A 19644-nucleotide genomic window follows, 5' to 3' on the forward strand; every position below is an offset into this window, starting at 1 on the left:
ATTTTATAATTCCAGGAATGGTTCTAAGAAATAGGAAAATTATTTTAAGATCTCAAGTTAGAACAGAAATCTATTCCTAAAAATGATACAACAATCCTAAGAGAGTACCATTACTTCCCCTCCTGGGTTTAGAGAATTCTTGCCTATTATAGACTTCAGAAAGGAATAGTACTGTTAGGTGTCTTAGTAGATAGTGAAAAATAAATGAATGGAAGCAAGAAGCAATCTTTGTAGTTTATAGATATTTAGTTTTCTATATTCATCTTAGTCCAGGGAAAAATCCTCTTCCCCAAATCTTACAGATTCCTCTATCACTCATCTCAAAGCTGGTGTTTTTCAAAGTACCATCTTTGCCCTTTTCTTACCCTACATATCCCAATGGGATGATATCCAGTCTTATGGTTTTAACTTTGACAAGTACGCTGAAGATTCAAAAATCATTAAACCTTTTCCCGAAGATACAGACCTACCTAATTACATCTAGGACATGCTCACCTGAATGTCTCATAAGTTTTGAATTTGATCTATCTATATGAATTTCATCATCTTCCTCTCATATCTACTCTCCTTCTTCTGCCTGCAGCCTCTCTCCATTAATGGCACCACTATCGATGCAGATACCCAAACAGGAAACCTGGAATTACTCTTTACTTATCCCTTGTGCTTACTCAGTCCACATTAATCAAATGTCTAAGCCATATTAATTCCAACCCTTGAGTAACCCTCTCCTAAAAAACCATTCATCTCAACTGTCTCTGCAATTTTCCTAGTTCAGACCGTTAGGACTTATCACATAAATTGTAACACCCTTCAGTCATATTAAAAGCTTGTTACCTTTAAAGCCTTGCTTGAGCATCTACCTCATTTAAAATCATAAAGACTTAAGTAAGGCTCAAAATAAGAAAAACAAAAAGTACTACTAATAGGAAGTATAAATATCTGTACTAGGGGAGAAATACATCAGGAAACAAATAGGTATATTTAATCTGGTAAGTCTGTATATGCATATTGCAGGCCAATAGCTAACAGACGAGAGGACTGTTGATGCTGCTTTTAAATCAGTGGACAGGCCAGGTTATTCCCAGGCAAAAACCTGAAAGTAATTTCAGAATGTCTACTAGATTATGTAAGGTTTACAGAGGTTTCAAATGTCTATTTTATTCATTATTATTAACAGAACAGCTTAATACCTTGAGTATTCAATAAGTACTCAACAAATATTAGTTGAGTAAATGGATATTCAGAGACTCTGATGTTAAAAGACAGATCATGTGAAACGGAGACAGGGTTATAGGTGGTCCCAAACTTAACAAGGCCCTTACCACCGTTTCTAAAGTACTGAACATTTATTTACAATTACAGATATAGACATTTTTCAGAACAAATTCCTTGAGAGTGGAAACTTTATCTCATGTTTCTATATCTAGTACCTAACACATAGCAGATGCTCGGAATGTCTAAAATAAATTTTCAAATGGCAATCCCAATATTTAGAATGCGCATGTCCCTTGCTATCTTTAAGAAAACTTGAAAATTTAAGAGGTGCACTGTACACACAAAGTAACACTAGATTTCTTTAATAACATACAAAAAGCTCAGTTAGGTTAAGCTCAGTTTGGTCTGGTGTCTACCACTTTTTAAATAATTTTTATGTGAAAATATACACTTCTAAATTCAGAAACAGAAAATACTTAAAATGAAAAACTTTTTAAAATTTTTAAAATTTTACTTCTTTTAAAAGAAAATGGCTATGCTGAAATAGTCTTGTATGGGAAAGACACAATTTGGCTATCCACCCACAGGAATGTACAGATGGGTGGAAACCATGGCCTGTTACTAAAATATATTTGTGGACTCTGTGGACACAAAATAAATATATATATATATATATATATATATATATATATTTTTTTTTTTTGGACTCTGGAATAAGGAATTATGTGTCCACATCCTAATCCCTTATAATTTATAAATAAATAAATAAATATTAAAAAAATATATATATGTGTCTGTGTCCACATCCTAATCCCTTATAATTTGGAGGCTACCGGGCAAATTGGTCAATTGTGGTGAGCCTCAGTGTCCTGATCTATAAAATAAGGATAACATGACCTATTCTTCAGAATTGTTAACAAGAATAAAAAATAAAATATTGTATACAAACCACTCTACCATAGTGCCTGACACAGAGCAGATGCTCAATAAACATTATTTCATTTAGAGATGTCTTCCTCGTTGAAGGAAAACCTATGTAGACTTGATAAAAAAACCCGATTTTTAATTTAGGAAAAAGATGGTAAGAATGATGCTGAAAAAAAACATATAGTATCATAAACAGCAGCCCTTGAATAAAGGTTGGAGCAGACTCTACATTTACCTGGTGGGACAATGGACTCAATCAATACCTGTGTTATCTATAATCTCCCTCTGCCCAAGACAGGTAAAGAAAGATTTAATAAAGAAATTTCTAGAGGGTGGTTGGGTTATGTGCATTGGGGAGGGTATGTGATACGGTGAGTACTATGAAGTGTGTAAGCCTGACGATTTACAGACCTGTACCCCTGAGGCAAATAATACATTATATGTTAATGAAAATAATAATAATTTAAAAGAAAATTTCTGTTCTTCCCTAGTGAGGTTTACATGTGTTCCAATCACAGATGACAGGATCTTTTCTGGATTACTGGTTCTTTAGATAAGCTTTTAAGTTACTACCAATGGTTAGTGAAGAGCCATAAATCTTTTTAGAAATGGGAATTGTGAATTGAAACTTTTTCATAAAGTTTCACTCAAATATCACACATTTGATTCAATTACAGCTTATCATAAAGAACGCTACAAGTCTGAAAGTAATTCTCTTATAGTAACGTATGTTTTCCTTCCCTTTTCCAATTAAGATAAAAGGTTTATTTATATATTAGCACTGTATAATGATCAAAAATTACTTTAGCTCCCCAAACCTAGAGACAGAGTATAAGCTTTAGATTACAAATACAAGGTTAAAACCACCATGTATTTATAACATTTCATTCTTAGTTATGCTTGGTTATAACATTTTGCTTTTACATCAATAATGTTTCCCCTAATTAGAAACACTAAAACACTTAAATAACAAGAATAATGAACCTCTTAAATCTGACTAAATTTTAAATTTAGGTTTTCAAATGAAAATTAAAGGAAAAAATAATTATGTAATCTATTTTTGGGTAGAACTTACTTGCTAATTATATAACCATTTGAACAGTAATACAAATATACAAAACCAGATATATTTGGTTAGTCTAAGAAACTACCATGTATTTAATATTTAACATATATTAACATAAAATATTTTTATGTTATATATATGACATATATATAACATAAAAAATATATATATAACATATATGATATAATTATATAACATAATATGACTTAACAAAGGATAAAATAAATAGGATAAATTAGTCCTAAAGTTATACAAAGAATTTCCATTTGATTTGTAAATTTTTAGATAAAACTGATGTAATTTACTGTTTTGATACAAGTCAATAAATAATGCTTCTGACTAAATCATGATTTAATATTGGGAGCCACATTAAACTCTTCCAATGATTTCCCATTCAACTGACACCACTACTATTTACACTATTGAATCCTCTCTTCCGCTGAAACAGTTACATTATTTTTTTCCTAATACAACACCATCTGAGATTTATTATATGTGCTGCCGAAGCAAGCACCCAACTGAGATTTAAAATTATTCTAATATTTCTATTCTTGGGCAATGAGTGAAAGTCATATATTGAAATGTCATTTTTAACCAGGTTAAACCTCATCCTTCCTGCTATGACATACTATATGGCATAGTCAGTTGCGGACTCTGTTGCTGGGCTATCTGAATTTGAATCTGAATTCTAGCCTTGCCACTGAAGCCTTAAATAATCCTTCTGAGTGTTTCAGTCTCCTGGGGTGGAGAGGATGATGACAACTCTGTAAGTCAATGAGTTAATACACATTTAGAATGGTGATTAGAATAGAGGAAGTGCTACATAAAAATTAGTACTCACTTTTATTCATAATGACCACAACAGGAAAACATTTGGTAGACTGTAACAAACTTGTTCCAGTAAATGGAAGAAAAATTCATGGTCAAGAAAGTAATCCACATTATGGGTACTTCCTGATAATCATATTGCCCCCAATGGGTCCCATCTGTCCCATGTGGCATCCCTCCTCCTCCAGGAGTGCCACCATTCTGGTGGAGATCAAACTACCTAACTGATGTCTGTCTGCTTTCCCCATCTAAGAGCCAATATCCTATGAAAACTACAATTCCTGCAAGGCACTCCAGAATGTCTTCAATGACAGATAGCCACAGCTTTGAAGCACCTGACAGGTACCAAACATTTGACACTAAAGGAGCCAGGGCTGCTACCCTGATAATTTCCAGGGTGTACCCTAACCAGAATCTACGTGGCTTCATTAGATGGAGGCAGAGCAGGTCGGAAGGTAGAAAGGCGAGGAGAGAAGGAGATTGGGTGAGTAACCAAGCATTTAGAAAGAATGTCAGTCTTCTTATTGGAATAAACAAGGTCCTGGAGGCCCCTGTTATACCAAGTATTAACCCTTTATTTTTGGCTTACAGGAAAGTTAAGGGAAATTTTTAGAGAGATGCTGTAATGGCTAGGGAGCACCCAGAGATCTCAAGACAAAGCTTTATTCACCAGCCAACATAGAAGTATTTCAACCCATTTTTACAATCAGTAGAGTTGTGTTGATATACAACACCTAAATGTCAGCCCTGGTTTGGAAGATCCAAGGAGTGAGGAAGACAAGGTCCAACTAACTTTGTACTGAACTATAGCTAATTTAAAACTGCTTTACACCAATTAGAGAACTACATGGTTGTAAACTGTTGGTCACAAGCAGAACTCGGCAAATTTTAGGTATGCATAACCAGAAACTCACAGCACAACTCCAAGAGGAAGTTGAGGGTTCAGATGTTCCCTGTAGCCAATAAGTTAGTAACATAATTTTGTGTAATAACTACATAATTATATTCACATACCAAATCGTAGAAGGAAGAAATTCCTCAAGTCACTTTATAATTTCCCGAATGTCAAAGAATCCAAATCTGTCTTTACAATGTTACTCACCTGCCACTCTCTCATCTGTTTCCCTGTTACCGTCATCTGAGTATCTTGCAAAGTCTAAAGAATCAAGAGTACTGATGCTTCCAGCTCGATCTGTAATAATAAGAAAAATAACAGAAACTTATTTTTAATTGTCAAGATAAAACACTGGAAATCATTTACCTATGATTATTTTTAGCTTATAAAACTATGATTCTAAATTCTACTAAAATAATAAACTAAGGTAGAAATTCTCACATCAACTAAGCTACTTTAAAGCAACTCAAGTTTCTCTGCCTAAATCTCTGGCTAACTCCTGAACAATGCACACACAGGGTAGACTTAAAGGAGTCCAGCTAAAGATGAAAAAACCCCAAACAAACAAACAAACAAAATCAACTTGAAATGAAATTTGAGCTATTGTATGAGAGTTTGCAGACTGAATTCAAGAAAAAAATTTATGAAAAAACATAACACTGTGTGAAAAAATAGAACAGAATCCCATCTCCACAACATAATGCATATTTTGTGCACCATACAGTCCAAACTACTTGATACACAAGAACCAGTAAAATGCGACTTAGTCTCAAGACTAAACACAATCAATAGGGATCAACTTGAAGATAATCTAGATGTTGGAATTAGCAGACCAAGTTTTAAAATAACTACTAGGGGCGCCTAGGTGGCTCAGTGGGTTAAGCCTCTGCCTTCAGCCCCAGTCATGATCTCAGGGTCCTGGGATTGAGCCCTGCATCAGGCTCTCCACTCAGCAAGAAGCCTGGTTCTCCCTCTCTCCCTGCCTGCCTCTCTGCCTCCTTGTGATCTCTCCCTGTCAAATAAATAAATAAAATCTTTAAAAATAAATAAATAAATAACAAAATAAATAAAATAACTACTAAAACTGTGCTTAGTAGACTAAGATTTAAAAATAACTACTAAGGGATGCCTGGGTGGTTCAGTGGTTAAGTGTCTGCCTTCAGCTTGGGTTATGATCCTGGGGTCCTGGGATCCAGTCCTGTGTCCGACTCCGTGATTGATAGAGAGCCTCCTTCTTCCTCTCCTGCTCTCTCTGCTTGCTCGCTCGCTCTCTCTCCCTCCCTCTCTCTGTGAAATAAATAAAATCTTTAAAAACAAAATAAAATAAAATAACTACTAAAACTATGCTCAGTAAAGGAATATATGCGCACAATGAAAGAAGAAAATCTTAGCATAAAAATAGACTATAAAAATACTAATGGAAACTAAAAGAGAAAGTTATCTGAAATTTAAAATTCTCTAAACAGTTTAAAAGCAAAATGGAAGTAACTGAGGAAGAAATCAGTGACTTTCAAGATAGATTAATAGAAATTATCCTAACTCAAGAACAGAGAGAAAAAAAGATTGAAACAAAAATTAAGAGAGCCTCACGAATCGATAGAATAATAGCAAAAGATCTGACATATGTGAAATTGGAGTCAACAATAGGTAAGACAAGAGATGAGACAGATACAAATTCAAGAGGCTCAAAGAACACCAATAAAGATAAAGAGAACAGAAAGTTAGGAACATAATCAAATTGCTCAATATCAAAAATGAAAAGAAAATATTAAAAGTAGCCAGAGAAAAACACTATTTTACATATAGGGGGACAGTGATTTGAATGACTGGTGATTTCTCATAAAAACTCTATGAAACCAAAGGCATCCAGATTGGAAAGAAAGAAGTAAAACTTTTTCTATTTTAAATATAAAAAAAGTAAGGAATCTAATAAAAGATAAACAGACCTAAGAAACAAGTTTTTCAAAGCTGCAGAACACTGGGGCGCCTGGGTGGCTCAGTGGGTTAAAGCCTCTGCCTTTGGCTCATGTCAGGATCCCAGGGTCCTAGGATCAAGCCCTGCATTGGGCTCTCTGCTCAGCAGGGACCCTGCTTCCTCCTCTCTCTGCCTGCCTCTCTGCCTACTTGTGATCTCTGTCAAATAAATAAATAAAATCTTTTAAAAAAAGCTGCAGAACAAGATCAACACACAAAATTCAAATTTTTATACACTAGCAATGAACAATCCTAAGGCAAATTTTTTTTAAATTGATTTCTAATAACAACTAAAAGAATAAAATACTTAAGAAAGACACCCCCAAGCTTATAGATGAGAATATCCATGCTAAGACAATAAAAATCCGCAATACACAGATTCAATGGAAACCCTGCAATCCCTATTAAAAAAAAAAACAAAACACAAAACTCTGCTGACTTTTCCCCACTTCTTTGCAAATATTGAGAAACTGATCCTAAAACATGGACATGACAACGGTTCAGAAAAGTCAATTTTTTTTAAAGTTTATTTATTTAAGTAATCTCTACATCCAATGTGGGACTTGAACTCATGACCCCAACACCAAGAGCCCAATGCTCTTCTGACTGAGGAAGGCTCTTTTGGCTTTCCCAAAGCCAAAGTAATCTTGAAAAAGAATAAGGATAGAAGAATCATACTTCTTGACTTTAGACTTACAGCATTTTTCAACAAATGGTACTGGGATAAACAGATATCCAATGCCAAAGAAGGCAAGTGGATCATTATTGTATACAATAAGCGAAAACAAAAAATGGATCACAGACCTAAATATAATAGTTAACACTATAAAACTTTTAGTAGGAAATGTGGAGGGAAATCTTTGTGGCCTTGTCTTCGGCAATGATTTCTCAGATATAACACAAAAGCATAAGCAATGTGATAGGCAGAAAAATCCTAAACCCTTATTATCTGTGAATATGTTATCTTACATGGATGGAACTAAGATTGCTAATCAGCTGATCTTAAAATAAAGAGATTATCTTGGATTATTCAGGTTGGGACAACCATAATAGCAAAGGTCTCTAAAAGTAGAAAAGGGCCATAAGCCAAGGAATATAGGTAGCCTCTGGAAGCTATTTTAAAGATTTTTATTTATTTATTTGACAGAAATCACAAGTAGGCAGAGAAGCAGGCAGAGAGGGAGGGAAGCAGGCTCTCTGCCGGGCAGAGAGCCTGATCCCAGCTTGATCCCAGGACCCTGGGATCATGACCTGAGATGAAGGCAGAGGCTTTAACCGACTGAACCACCCAAGTGCCCCTAGAAGCTATTTAAAAGGCTTCCCCTAGAAGAAATAATGACGAGGGAGGGAGACATGATGGCGGGGAAGTAGGAGGAGGCCCCGTTTCAACCTGTATCCTAAAGTGAGCTGATTACCTACCAAAGAACTCCGGGCACCCATGAAATCAGCTTGAGATCAGAATTATACACGTCTGGATCTCTATGGGGGCAGAAGATGCCAGTGGGCAGGTAAAGCAGAGTGGGAACGTCAGACTGATATCGGAAGATAAACAAAAGGGGGAGGGAGCCACCAGAGGCGACCCATTGGAAAGTAGTACCCCAATATGAGAGTGCCCTGCGACTAGGGACCAGCTTTAACTTGGAGTCTGGCTGAAAGCACTCAAAAAGAGCAAAGGATCGCAAGGGGAAATTGTGGGAATTGGGGCGGTTAGGGACAGGGGCTTAAGTCTCCTGACACAGGACAGCCACCCTTGGTGCTGAGCCAGAGAGAGTGCAGCGGAGAAACCAGGTCTTAGCTCCTGAGCCACCGGGGTGGCAGCTCCTGTGAGGGGCTGGGAACCTCGCCAGCCGGCAGAAGCACAGCCATTTTGCAGTCCCCATGCGTGCGCGCCCTGCCGTGCTATCAGAGCCTGAGTCGCGCCTCACACCCTCCCCTGAGAGAGGTGCGCGTAGGCGCCAGCCCAGTGCTCTCGGACCCAGAAAGTCTGAGCACTCCCAGCCCGGGCCAGCAAGAAAATCTCAGTGTGCGAGCGCTGCTTGGAACCTCTCTGGCGGTCTGGAGCTGCCCAAACAGCCACCGCCGCTGTCGTGGTTTTGGGTACAAGCAGGAGTTCCTGTGTCCCCAGGGACCGCGACTCGGACGTGCTCTGCCAGCGGCTGAGGGGTAACTTATGTGCTCTGCAGCACCCAGAGGGGAACAGACTGAGGCTTCTCTCTGAGAGGGAGGCCTGGGTGCAGTTTGCTTTCCTCTAAACCTCCAAAAACCACCAAAAGCTGTCAAGGCGAGAGAAAAAAAAAAAAAAAAAACGAACAAACAAACATAAAAACCTCCAGAGAACAAAAGCCTGAAACACCGGTTTCCTCAGAGCCCACCCCCTTGAGGGGGGTGGGAGGACGTAACTCAGGGAACATTGACTGAAAACCCACGTGGCAGTCCCCTCCCCCAGAAAGCCAACCAGGGAAAAAAAAAGACGACAAGAGAACAACCACCACTACTTCATAGATAGAACTTTATTTTTAATTCATTCCCACTATTCTGGTTCATTTTTTTTTATATAGATAATTTTTTAACCTATTTACCATCACAGTGAGATGTCCAGTACATCAAATTCCATAATAACCTTTTAACCTCAACTTTTTGATACATATACCTGTATTTTTCTTTTGCTTTTCTATTTTTAAAATTTTTAAAAATTTTAGTTTAGTTTATTCTTTTTTTTATTTTTATTTTTTAATATTCATATAGAGTTAAACTTCAAGGTAATCCCCTTTCCCCAATCAATGCTACCCTTATAGGTAAACCAACTTTTTTTTTTTTTTAAAGATTTTATTATTTATTTATTTGTCAGAGAGAGAGAGAGAGAGAGAGCGAGCACTGGCAGACAGAGGCAGAGGGAGAAGCAGGCTCCCTGCCGAGCACGGAGCCCGATGTGGGACTCAATCCCAGGACGCTGGGATCATGACCTGAGCCGAAGGCAGCTGCTTAACCAACTGAGCCACCCAGGCGTCCCTAGGTAAACCAACTTTTAATCCCCCTTTATCTTAGGAAAGTTGAGTCCTTTAACAAAGATATCAAGATACATCCAGAAAGAATCAAAATAACCTTCCTCGGCCACACTGAGAATTTATAACCACTCTCCCATCTTTTTCTTCCTCCAGTGTTTCTGTGTATTTGTGTTTGTCCTGATAGTATATAAATCTTATACTTGGGGTTCTTTTTGAAAAGGTTCTTTTTTTTTTTTTGCTTTTATATACATATATATATATTTTTTTATTCTCTTGTCATTTACTTTTATCAGTCTTTTTGTTTGTCTGTTTTTGTTTGTATACTTCATAAATCTCACCTTTGGGCCCATTTGGGCTGAGACTTCTCTTTTATCTTTCTTTTTTTTCCTGTCTCTTTCTCTCTCTCTCTCTTTTTTTTTTCCTTTTTCTTTTCTTTTTTCTCTCTTTCAGGTGGGGACTCCTGATTGCTCAGAAGCATTCCAGGGTGCACCTTGACTGCACCACGGTCGATACATCCAGCTATCTACATCTGTTCAGCCATCTCTCACCAAAATGACTAGGAAGAGAAATGCCCAACAGAAGAAAAATTCAGAGGATGGGCTTTCTGCAACAGAGCTAATGGCTATCGACATACACAATATGTCGGAAAGGGAATTCAGGCTAACAATTATCCAGGCAATAGCTAGGTTGGAGAAAGCCATGGATGACCAAACGGAATTGATTAGGGCAGAACTGAAAGCCACCAGGGATGATGTTCATAATGTTAGGGCAGAACTGAAAGCCACCAGGGATAATGTTCACAATGCTCTCAATGAGTTCCAATCTAATCTAAATTCTCTAAAAGCTAGGGTAACTGAGACAGAAGATAGAATTAGTGATCTGGAGGACAAACAGATAGAGAGAAAGGATCAGGAGGAAGCCTGGAACAAACAGCTTAGAAGCCACGAAAACAGAATCAGGGAAATAAATGATGCCATGGAACATTCCAACGTCAGAATTATTGGAATCCCTGAAGGGGAGGAGAAAGAAAGACGTCTAGAAGATATAGTGGAACAAGTTCTCCATGAAAATTTTCCCAATCTCGCGAATGGAACCAGCGTTCATGTACCAGTGGCAGAACGGTATCCCCCCAAGATTATAGATTCTCGAAAGTCCTCGAGACACCTAATAGTAAGAATGAAGAATTATAATTGTAGGCAGGCCCTCTTGAAGGCAGCTAGGACAAAGAACTCCTTACATACAGAGGAAAGCCCATCAGAATAACGTCAGACCTGTCCACAGAAACCTGGCAAGCCAGAAAGGGCTGGCAAGATATATTTAGGGCACTAAATGAGAAGAACATGCAGCCAAGAATACTTTATCCAGCAAGACTGACATTCAAAATGAATGGAGAGATAAAGAGTTTCCAAGACCGGCAAGGCTTAAAAGAGTATGCAACCACCAAGCCAACGCTACAGGAAATATTAAGGGGGGTTCTATAAAAGAGGAAAAATCCTAAGAATATCACTGAACAGAAATACAGAGACAATCTACAGAAAGACTTCAAAGATAACACGATGTCAATAAAAACGTATCTATCAATAATCACTCTCAATGTGAATGGCCTAAATGCGCCCATAAAATGACACAGGGTTGCAGATTGGATAAAACGACAGGACCCATCCATATGTTGTCTACAAGAGACCCATTTCGAACTTAAGGATACACCCAGACTGAAAGTGAAGGGATGGAGAAGCATCTTTCATGCCAATGGGCCTCAAAAGAAGGCCGGGTTAGTGATTCTCGTATCAGATAAATTAGATTTTAAACTAAAGACTGTAATCAGAGATACAGAAGGACACTACATCATTCTTAAAGGGACTATCCACCAAGATGATCTAACAATTGTAAATATCTATGCCCCCAATATGGGAGCAGCCAATTACATAACAAAACTATTAATCAAGATAAAGAGTCATATTGATATGAATACGTTAATAGTAGGAGATCTTAACACACCTCTCTCAGTAATAGACAGATCATCCAAGCAGAAAATCTATAAAGAAATAAGAGCATTGAATGACACATTGGACCAGATGGACCTCATAGATATATACGGAACATTCCACCCTAAAACAACAGAATACTCATTCTTCTCAAGTGCACATGGAACCTTCTCCAGAATAGACCATATACTGGGTCACAAATCAGGACTCAACCGATACCAAAAGACTGAGATTATTCCCTGCATATTCTCAGATCACAATGCTTTGAAACTGGAGCTCAATCACAAGGAAAAGTTTGGAAGGAACTCAAACACCTGGAAGCTAAAGACCACCTTGCTTAAGAATGCTTGGATCAACCAGGAGATCAAAGAAGAACTTAAACAATTCATGGAAACCAATGAGAATGCAGACACTTCGGTCCAAAAACCTATGGGATACAGCAAAGGTGGTCCTAAGGGGGAAATACATAGCCATCCAAGCCTCCCTTAAAAAAATTGAAAAATCCAGAACACACCAGTTGTCTCTACACCTTAAAGAACTGGAGAATCAACAACAAATTAAATCAACTCCACACATAAGAAGGGAAATAATCAAGATTAGAGTAGATATCAATGAGGTAGAAACTAGAGATACAGTAGAATTTATCAATGAAACTAGAAGCTGGTTTTTTGAAAGAATAAGATTGATAAACCATTGGCCACACTAATCCAAAAGAAAAGAGAGAAAGCTCAAATTAATAAAATTATGAATAAAAAGGGAGAGATCACAACTAACACCAAGGAAGTAGAAACAATCATCAGAAGTTATTATCAACAGTTATATGCCAATAAGTTAAGCAACCTAGATGAAATGGATGCATTCCTGGAAAACTATAAACTCCCAAAATTGAACCAGGATGAAATTGACAACCTGAATAGACCAATATCTAGTAACGAGATTGAAGCAGTGATCAAAAACCTCCCAAAAAGCAAGAGCCCAGAACCTGATGGATTCCCTGGGGAATTCTACCAAACTTTCAAAGAAGAAATAACACCTATCCTCCTGAACCTGTTTCAAAAAATTGAAGCAGAAGGAAAACTTCCAGACTCTTTTTCTGAAGCCAGCATTACCCTGATCCCCAAATCAGGCAAAGACCACACCAAAAAGGAGAATTTCAGACCAATATCACTGATGAATATGGATCCTAAGATTCTCAGCAAGATCCTAGCAAACAGGATCCAACAGCACATTAAAAAGATTATCCACCATGACCAAGTGGGATTCATCCCTGGGTTGCAAGGATGGTTCAACATTCGCAAATCAATCAATGTGATAGAACAAATCAATAAGAAAAGAGAGAAGAACCACATGGTCCTCTCAATTGACGCAGAAAAAGCATTTGACAAAATCCAGCATCCGTTCCTGATTAAAACACTTCAAAGTACAGGGATAGAGGGAACATTCCTGAACTTCATAAAATCTATCTATGAAAGACCCACAGCAAATATCATCCTCAATGGGAAAAAGCTCACAGCCTTCCCGTTGAGATCAGGAACACGACAAGGTTGCCCACTCTCACCTTGTTCTTGTTCAACGTAGTATTAGAAGTCCTAGCAACAGCAATCAGACAACAAAGAGAAATAAAAGGTATCCAAATTGGCAACGAAGAAGTCAAACTCTCTCTCTTCGCAGATGACATGATTCTTTATATGGAAAACCCAAAAGACTCCACCCCCAAACTACTAGAACTCATACAGCAATTCAGTAACGTGACAGGATACAAAGTCAACATACAGAAATCAGGGGCTTCTTATACACTAACAATGAAAATACAGAAAGGGAAATTAGAGAATCGATTCCATTTACTATCGCACCAAGAACCATAAGATACCTGGGAATAAACCTAACCAAAAAGGTAAAGGATCTGTACTTGAGGAACTACAGAACACTCATGAAAGAAACTGAAGAAGACACAAAAAGATGGAAGACCATTCCATGCTCTTGGATCGGAAGAATAAACATTGTTAAAATGTCTATACTGCCTAGAGCAATCTATACTTTTAATGCCATTCCGATCAAAATTCCACCAGTATTTTTCAAAGAGCTGGAGCAAATAATCCTAAAATTTGTATGGAATCAGAAGAGACCCTGAATCGCTAAGGAAATGTTGAAAAACAAAAATAAAACTGGCAGCATCACGTTACATGATTTCAAGCTTTACTACAAAGCTGTGGTCACCAAGACAGCATGGTACTGGCATAAAAACAGACAGATAGACCAGTGGAACACAGTAGAGAGCCCAGATATGGACCCTCAACTCTATGGTCAAATCATCTTCGACAAAGCAGGAAAAAATATACAGTGGAAAAACGACAGTCTCTTCAATAAATGGTGCTGGGAAAATTGGACAGCTATATGTAGAAGAATAAAACTCGACCATTCTCTTACACCGTACACAAAGATAAACTCGAAATGGATAAAAGACCTCAACGTGAGACAGGAGTCCATCAGAATCCTAGAGGAGAACATAGGCAGTAACCTCTTTGATATCAACCACAGCAACTTCTTTCAAGATATGTCTCCAAAGGCAAAGGAAACAAAAGCGAAAATGAACTTTTGGGACTTCATCAAGATCAAAAGCTTCTGCACAGCAAAGGAAACAGTCAACAAAACAAAGAGGCTACCCACAGAATGGGAGAAGATATTTGCAAATGACAATACAGACAAAAGGTTGATATCCAGGATCTATTAAGAACTTCTCACACTCAACACACACAAAACAGATAATCATATCAAAAAATGGGCAGAAGATATGAACAGACACTTCTCCAATGAAGACATACAAATGGCTATCAGACACATGAAAAAATGTTCATCATCACTAGCCATCAAGGAGATTCAAATTAAAACCACATTGAGATACCACCTTACACCAGTTAGAATGGCCAAAATTAGCAAGACAGGAAACAACGTGTGTTGGAAAGGATGTGGAGAAAGGGGAACCCTCTTACACTGTTGGTGGGAATGCAAGTTGGTGCAGACACTTTGGAGAACAGTGTGGAGATTCCTCAAGAAATTAAAAAATAGAGCTTCCCTATGACCCTGCAATTGCACTACTGGGTATTTACCCCAAAGATACAGATGGAGTGAAAAGAAGGGCCTTCTGTACCCCAATGTTTATAGCAGCAATGGCCACGGTCACCACACTGTGGAAAGAACCAAGATGCCCTTCAACGGATGAATGGATAAGGAAGATGTGGTCTATATACACTATGGAGTATTATGCCTCTGTCAGAAAGGATGAATACCCAACTTTTGTAGCAACATGGACGGGACTGGAAGAGATTACGCTGAGTGAAATAAGTCAAGCAGAGAGAGTCAAGTATCATATAGTTTCACTTATCTGTGGAGCAAAACAAGTAACATGGAGGACATGGGGAGATTGAGAGGAGAAGGGAGTTGAGGGAAATGGGAAAGGGAGGTGAACCGTGAGAGACTATGGACTCTGAAAAACAATCTGAGGGTTCTGAAGGGGCAGGGGGTGGGAGGTTGGGGGAGCCAGGTGGTGGGTATTAAGGAGGGCACGTATTGCATGGAGCACTGGGTGTGGTGCAAAAACAATGAATTCTGTTACGCTGAAAAGAAATTAAAATAAATAAATAAAGAAATAAAAGGCTTCCCCTAGAACCTCCTGAAAAAACACAGGCCTGCTAACAGTTTAATTTCAGCCCATTTAGCCTATCACAAGACCCATTTTGGATTTCTGAACTACAGAACTGTGAGATAATAAATAATAAAAATAATAAATTTGTGTTGTTCTAAGATACCACATGTGTATTTTTTTTAAGCAGCCATAGGAAATTAATACAAGTGATAAACAAATGAATTGATAAACTGGATTTCATCAAAATGAAAAACATTTGTGCTTTAATGGATAAAGAAGAGGTGATATGTATCTATATATGTCATATAGATATATGTATATCATATATATAATCATATACATATATACATACTTACGACGAAATATTATTCAACCATAAAGAACCATTTGCAACAACATGGATAGATCTAGAGACTATAATGTTAAATGAAATATGGCAGTCAGAGAAAGACAAATACCATATGATTTCACTCATATGTGGAATTTAAGAAGCAAATGAACAAAGGAAAAAAAAAAGAGACAAACCAAAAAACTCTTTCATTACAGACAACAGGCAGTTACCAGAGGGGAGGTAGGTTGTGGGATAAATGAAGTAGGTGAAAGGGATAAAGTGTTATTTACCTTGTTGAGCAGTGAGTAATATATGGAAGTACTGAATCACTATATTGTACACCTGACACTAATAGAACACTTCATGTTAACTCTACTGAAATTTAAAAAAAACAAACAAACAACATTTAAAAAGTAAAAACAACCCACAGAATGTGAGGAAATACTTGCAAATCAAGCATCCGAAAAAGGAGTTAAATCTACAAATATAAAGCACTCTTCTAACTTAATAAAAAAAGAGCACAACTTCAAAATGGGCAAAAGATTTAAACAGCCATTTTCCCCAAGAAGATACACAAATGGTTAATGAGTACACTGACGGATACTCAGCATCATTAGTCATTAGGGAAATGAAAACCAAACCACAATGAGTTACCACTTCAAATCCACTATATGGCTATAATCAAAAAGACAGATATGACAAGTGTTTCAGAAGATGTGGAAAAAGCAGAACCTATATATTTTCCTGGTTGGAATGTAAAATGGCTCGAGTCCTTAGGAAAAGTTTGGCAGTTCCTCACAAGTTAAACATAGAATTCCCATATAGTATACACCATTGGTATATACCCAAGATACTGGAAACCTGTATTCATACAAAAACTTGTTCATGGATGTTCATTCACAACATTATTCACAATGACAACAAGACACAAAGGAATCAAATGTCCATCAACTAATGAATAAATAAATAAAATGTGGTATAACTATACAATGGAGTATTATTCACACATGCTACAACATATATAAACCCTGAAAAAATCCTAAGTGAAAGAAGTCAGACCCATAAGGTCATATATTGTAGGATTTCACTCATATAAAATGTCTAGAATAGGCAAATCCATAAAACACAAAGTTTGCCAGGCGTTGTTGATACAGAAGAGTGAGCAGTGACTACTAATGGGTACAGGATTTCTTTCAGGGTGATGAAAATGTTCCGGAATACAGAATAATAATGATTGCACAATTTTGTAAATATACACTAAAACTACTTAACTGTATATTTTTAAATGGTGAATTTGGGGTATTATACCTACTTTTATGAATTACACCTACTTTTTAAGTGTTGGCCAAGATGCACAGAAATTGGAACCCTTGTATATTGCTGGTGGGAATGTAAAATGGTACAGCTACTTTGGAAAACAGTTGGCAATTCTTTAGAAGGCTAAACATTTGAGTTATCATATGACCCAAGCAATTCCTCTTCCACCCAAAACAAATGAAAACATATGTTCACACAAAATCTTGTACATGATCATTTATAGCAGCATTATACACAATGGCAAAAAAGTAGAAACAACAAAATGCCTATTAATGGATGAACGGAGAAATAAAACATAGTATATAAATTCATACAATTGAATGTTATTTCCCAATAAAAAGGACTGAAATACTGATACATGTTACAACACGATGAAGCTTGAATATATGCTAAGTGAAAGAAGTCAGTCACAAAAGAGCCACATATTATATGTAAGAAATGTACAAAATAGGCAAATCTATGGCAGCAGAAAGTAGATTAAATAATTTCCTAGGGCTGGAGGGTGAGGGCGAATAGAATGTGTGATAATGGGTGAGAAATTTCTTTTCTGGTCCATGGAGATGATCTAAAATTAGATTAGGTGATAGTTGCACAAGTTGATAAATATACTAAAAACAACTGAACGATACACTCTAAATGGGTGAATTTTAAAATACTTAAATTCTGTCTAAGTAAAATTAATACTTTAAAAAAGGCGCAACAGCGTTGGAGTGCAATAAGAAAAAATGTAATTCAAATTCTGTATTCAACAAAAATATCCTTCCAAAATGAAGGAAAGATAAACTTAAGCAGTTCCCTAAATAATTTTCACAAAGGTCCTTGTGCCTTAAGATGTTCCTAAGAAGAGTTTTAAGAAAAGAAAGAAAAAACACAGTTTTGCGGGTGCGTGATAGCTCAGGTTTTATAGTGCGCATCAATATAACAAAGATCCATAGAAGTCCTGAGTTAAAGCAAAATAAGATAACATTTCCCAAAATCATTTATCCACCACATTCCTTTTTTGAGTAATATCTATTTATTATCACGAGGAAATAATGTTACTCAGAACACATTGTGAAAAATGTTAAACTGCTTTCCCTATGTTTTGTAATTAAAATTTTTCAATTGGTAAGGGAAATAATGCATTAGAACAGGAGTTGGCCAGCTAAAGCCTGAGCCAAATGTGGCCTGAGTCCTGTTTTTATATGATCCCCAAGCCAAGGGCAGCATTAATGTTTTTAAAGGGTTGTTATCACTTATTCATTTACTAAACATTTATGGAGCACCTAATCTGTACCAGGTACTGTTGTAGATTTGGGGTACATAGCAGTGAAAAAACTGATAAAGAAATAGTATGCCAAAAGATACCCTGTAGAAAAGCAAAACAGTAGAGAAGGGAAAATTAGTTTATAGAAAAACATCTCAACTATATTAAATTTAAACATGCAGAACTGGTTACAGTTGAACACTCAGCTTTCCAAGGAAGGTGGTTCCTCAGTAAAAACTGGCTAAGCTTTTTACTCTTTCTGAGATAGCACACAACTGCCTAGCATTCTTACTCAGAAGACACTGTAGAATTTTGCAAGTGTTGGTGTCATTATTATAAAAAATATTGCTGTTTTACTATATAGGAAACAAAAGAAATAGAAACTCAAGTATTCAACTTAGGGCAAGACTTATTGAACTGCACTTAATACTTGAAAATACTTCATATCCTATTACAATTTGTCAGGCACCCTCTTAAGTGCAGGGCATTCAGTGTCAGCAAGACCGGTAAAGTCCCTGTTCTTAGAAAACAATCTACAGTGGGGAAGAGAACAGTATGTAAGTTAAAAAAAGAAAATTAATTAATTCAGATGATCAAAATGGTATAAAGAAAATAAAACAAAGCAAAGCCAGGGGCGCTTGGGTGGCTCAGTCACTTAAGCCTCTGTCTTCAGCTCAGGTCATGATCTCAGGGTCCTGGGACTGAGAGCCCCCGTCAGGCTCCGTGCTCTGCGTGGAGTCTAATTCTCCCTCTGTCCTTCCCCCTGCTTGTGCTCTCTCTCTGTCTCTCTCTCTCAAATAAATAAATAAAATCTTAGAAAAAAACGACAAAGCCTGAGTAGTAGGTAGGTTGGGGTATAATATTGTGTACTCAGACAAAGCCCTTTTCTGAAGAGGTGAGAATAGGTAAGAGTTTCAGGCAGACCTGGGGCAGTAACAACAGAGGCTAGTGTAAATAATCGGAAAGCCACTGTGAACAGTTTGAACTCTATTTCAAATACAAAGGGAAACAACAAAGCACACAATTTTTAATCATTTAACCAATTTTTAATCAAAATCATTTTGGCTTATATATGCTTATATATGCTATAAGGAAAGTGATCTGTGGAGAGACCAATTAAGGTAGACAGTATTATGTGAAGTGAAGTCTGTCTGAGAAAGACAAATACTCTATGATTTCACTCAGATGTGGAATTTAAAAAACAAAACAAAT

The 19644-nt window shown here is 37.0% G+C and overlaps 1 protein-coding gene across 6 annotated transcripts in view; it reads right to left on the reverse strand.

Annotated features, from left to right (window-relative positions):
- The window catches only part of RELCH (RAB11 binding and LisH domain, coiled-coil and HEAT repeat containing), a 118124-nt gene that overhangs the window by 82781 nt on the left and 15699 nt on the right, over positions 1–19644 (reverse strand). For all 6 annotated transcript variants that reach the window (XR_013967824.1, XM_080821046.1, XM_080821045.1 and 3 more), the window contains exon 2: positions 5139–5228. Coding sequence is in view for 5 of the 6 variants with exons in the window: in XM_080821046.1 (XP_080677172.1) it covers positions 5139–5228 (90 nt within the window). In the remaining variant the exon portion in view is untranslated. The remainder of the gene's footprint in view (positions 1–5138; positions 5229–19644) is intronic.

Source organism: Martes martes (assembly GCF_963455335.1).
Source record: "Martes martes genome assembly, chromosome: 13".
NCBI classification, from domain to species: domain Eukaryota; kingdom Metazoa; phylum Chordata; class Mammalia; order Carnivora; family Mustelidae; genus Martes; species Martes martes.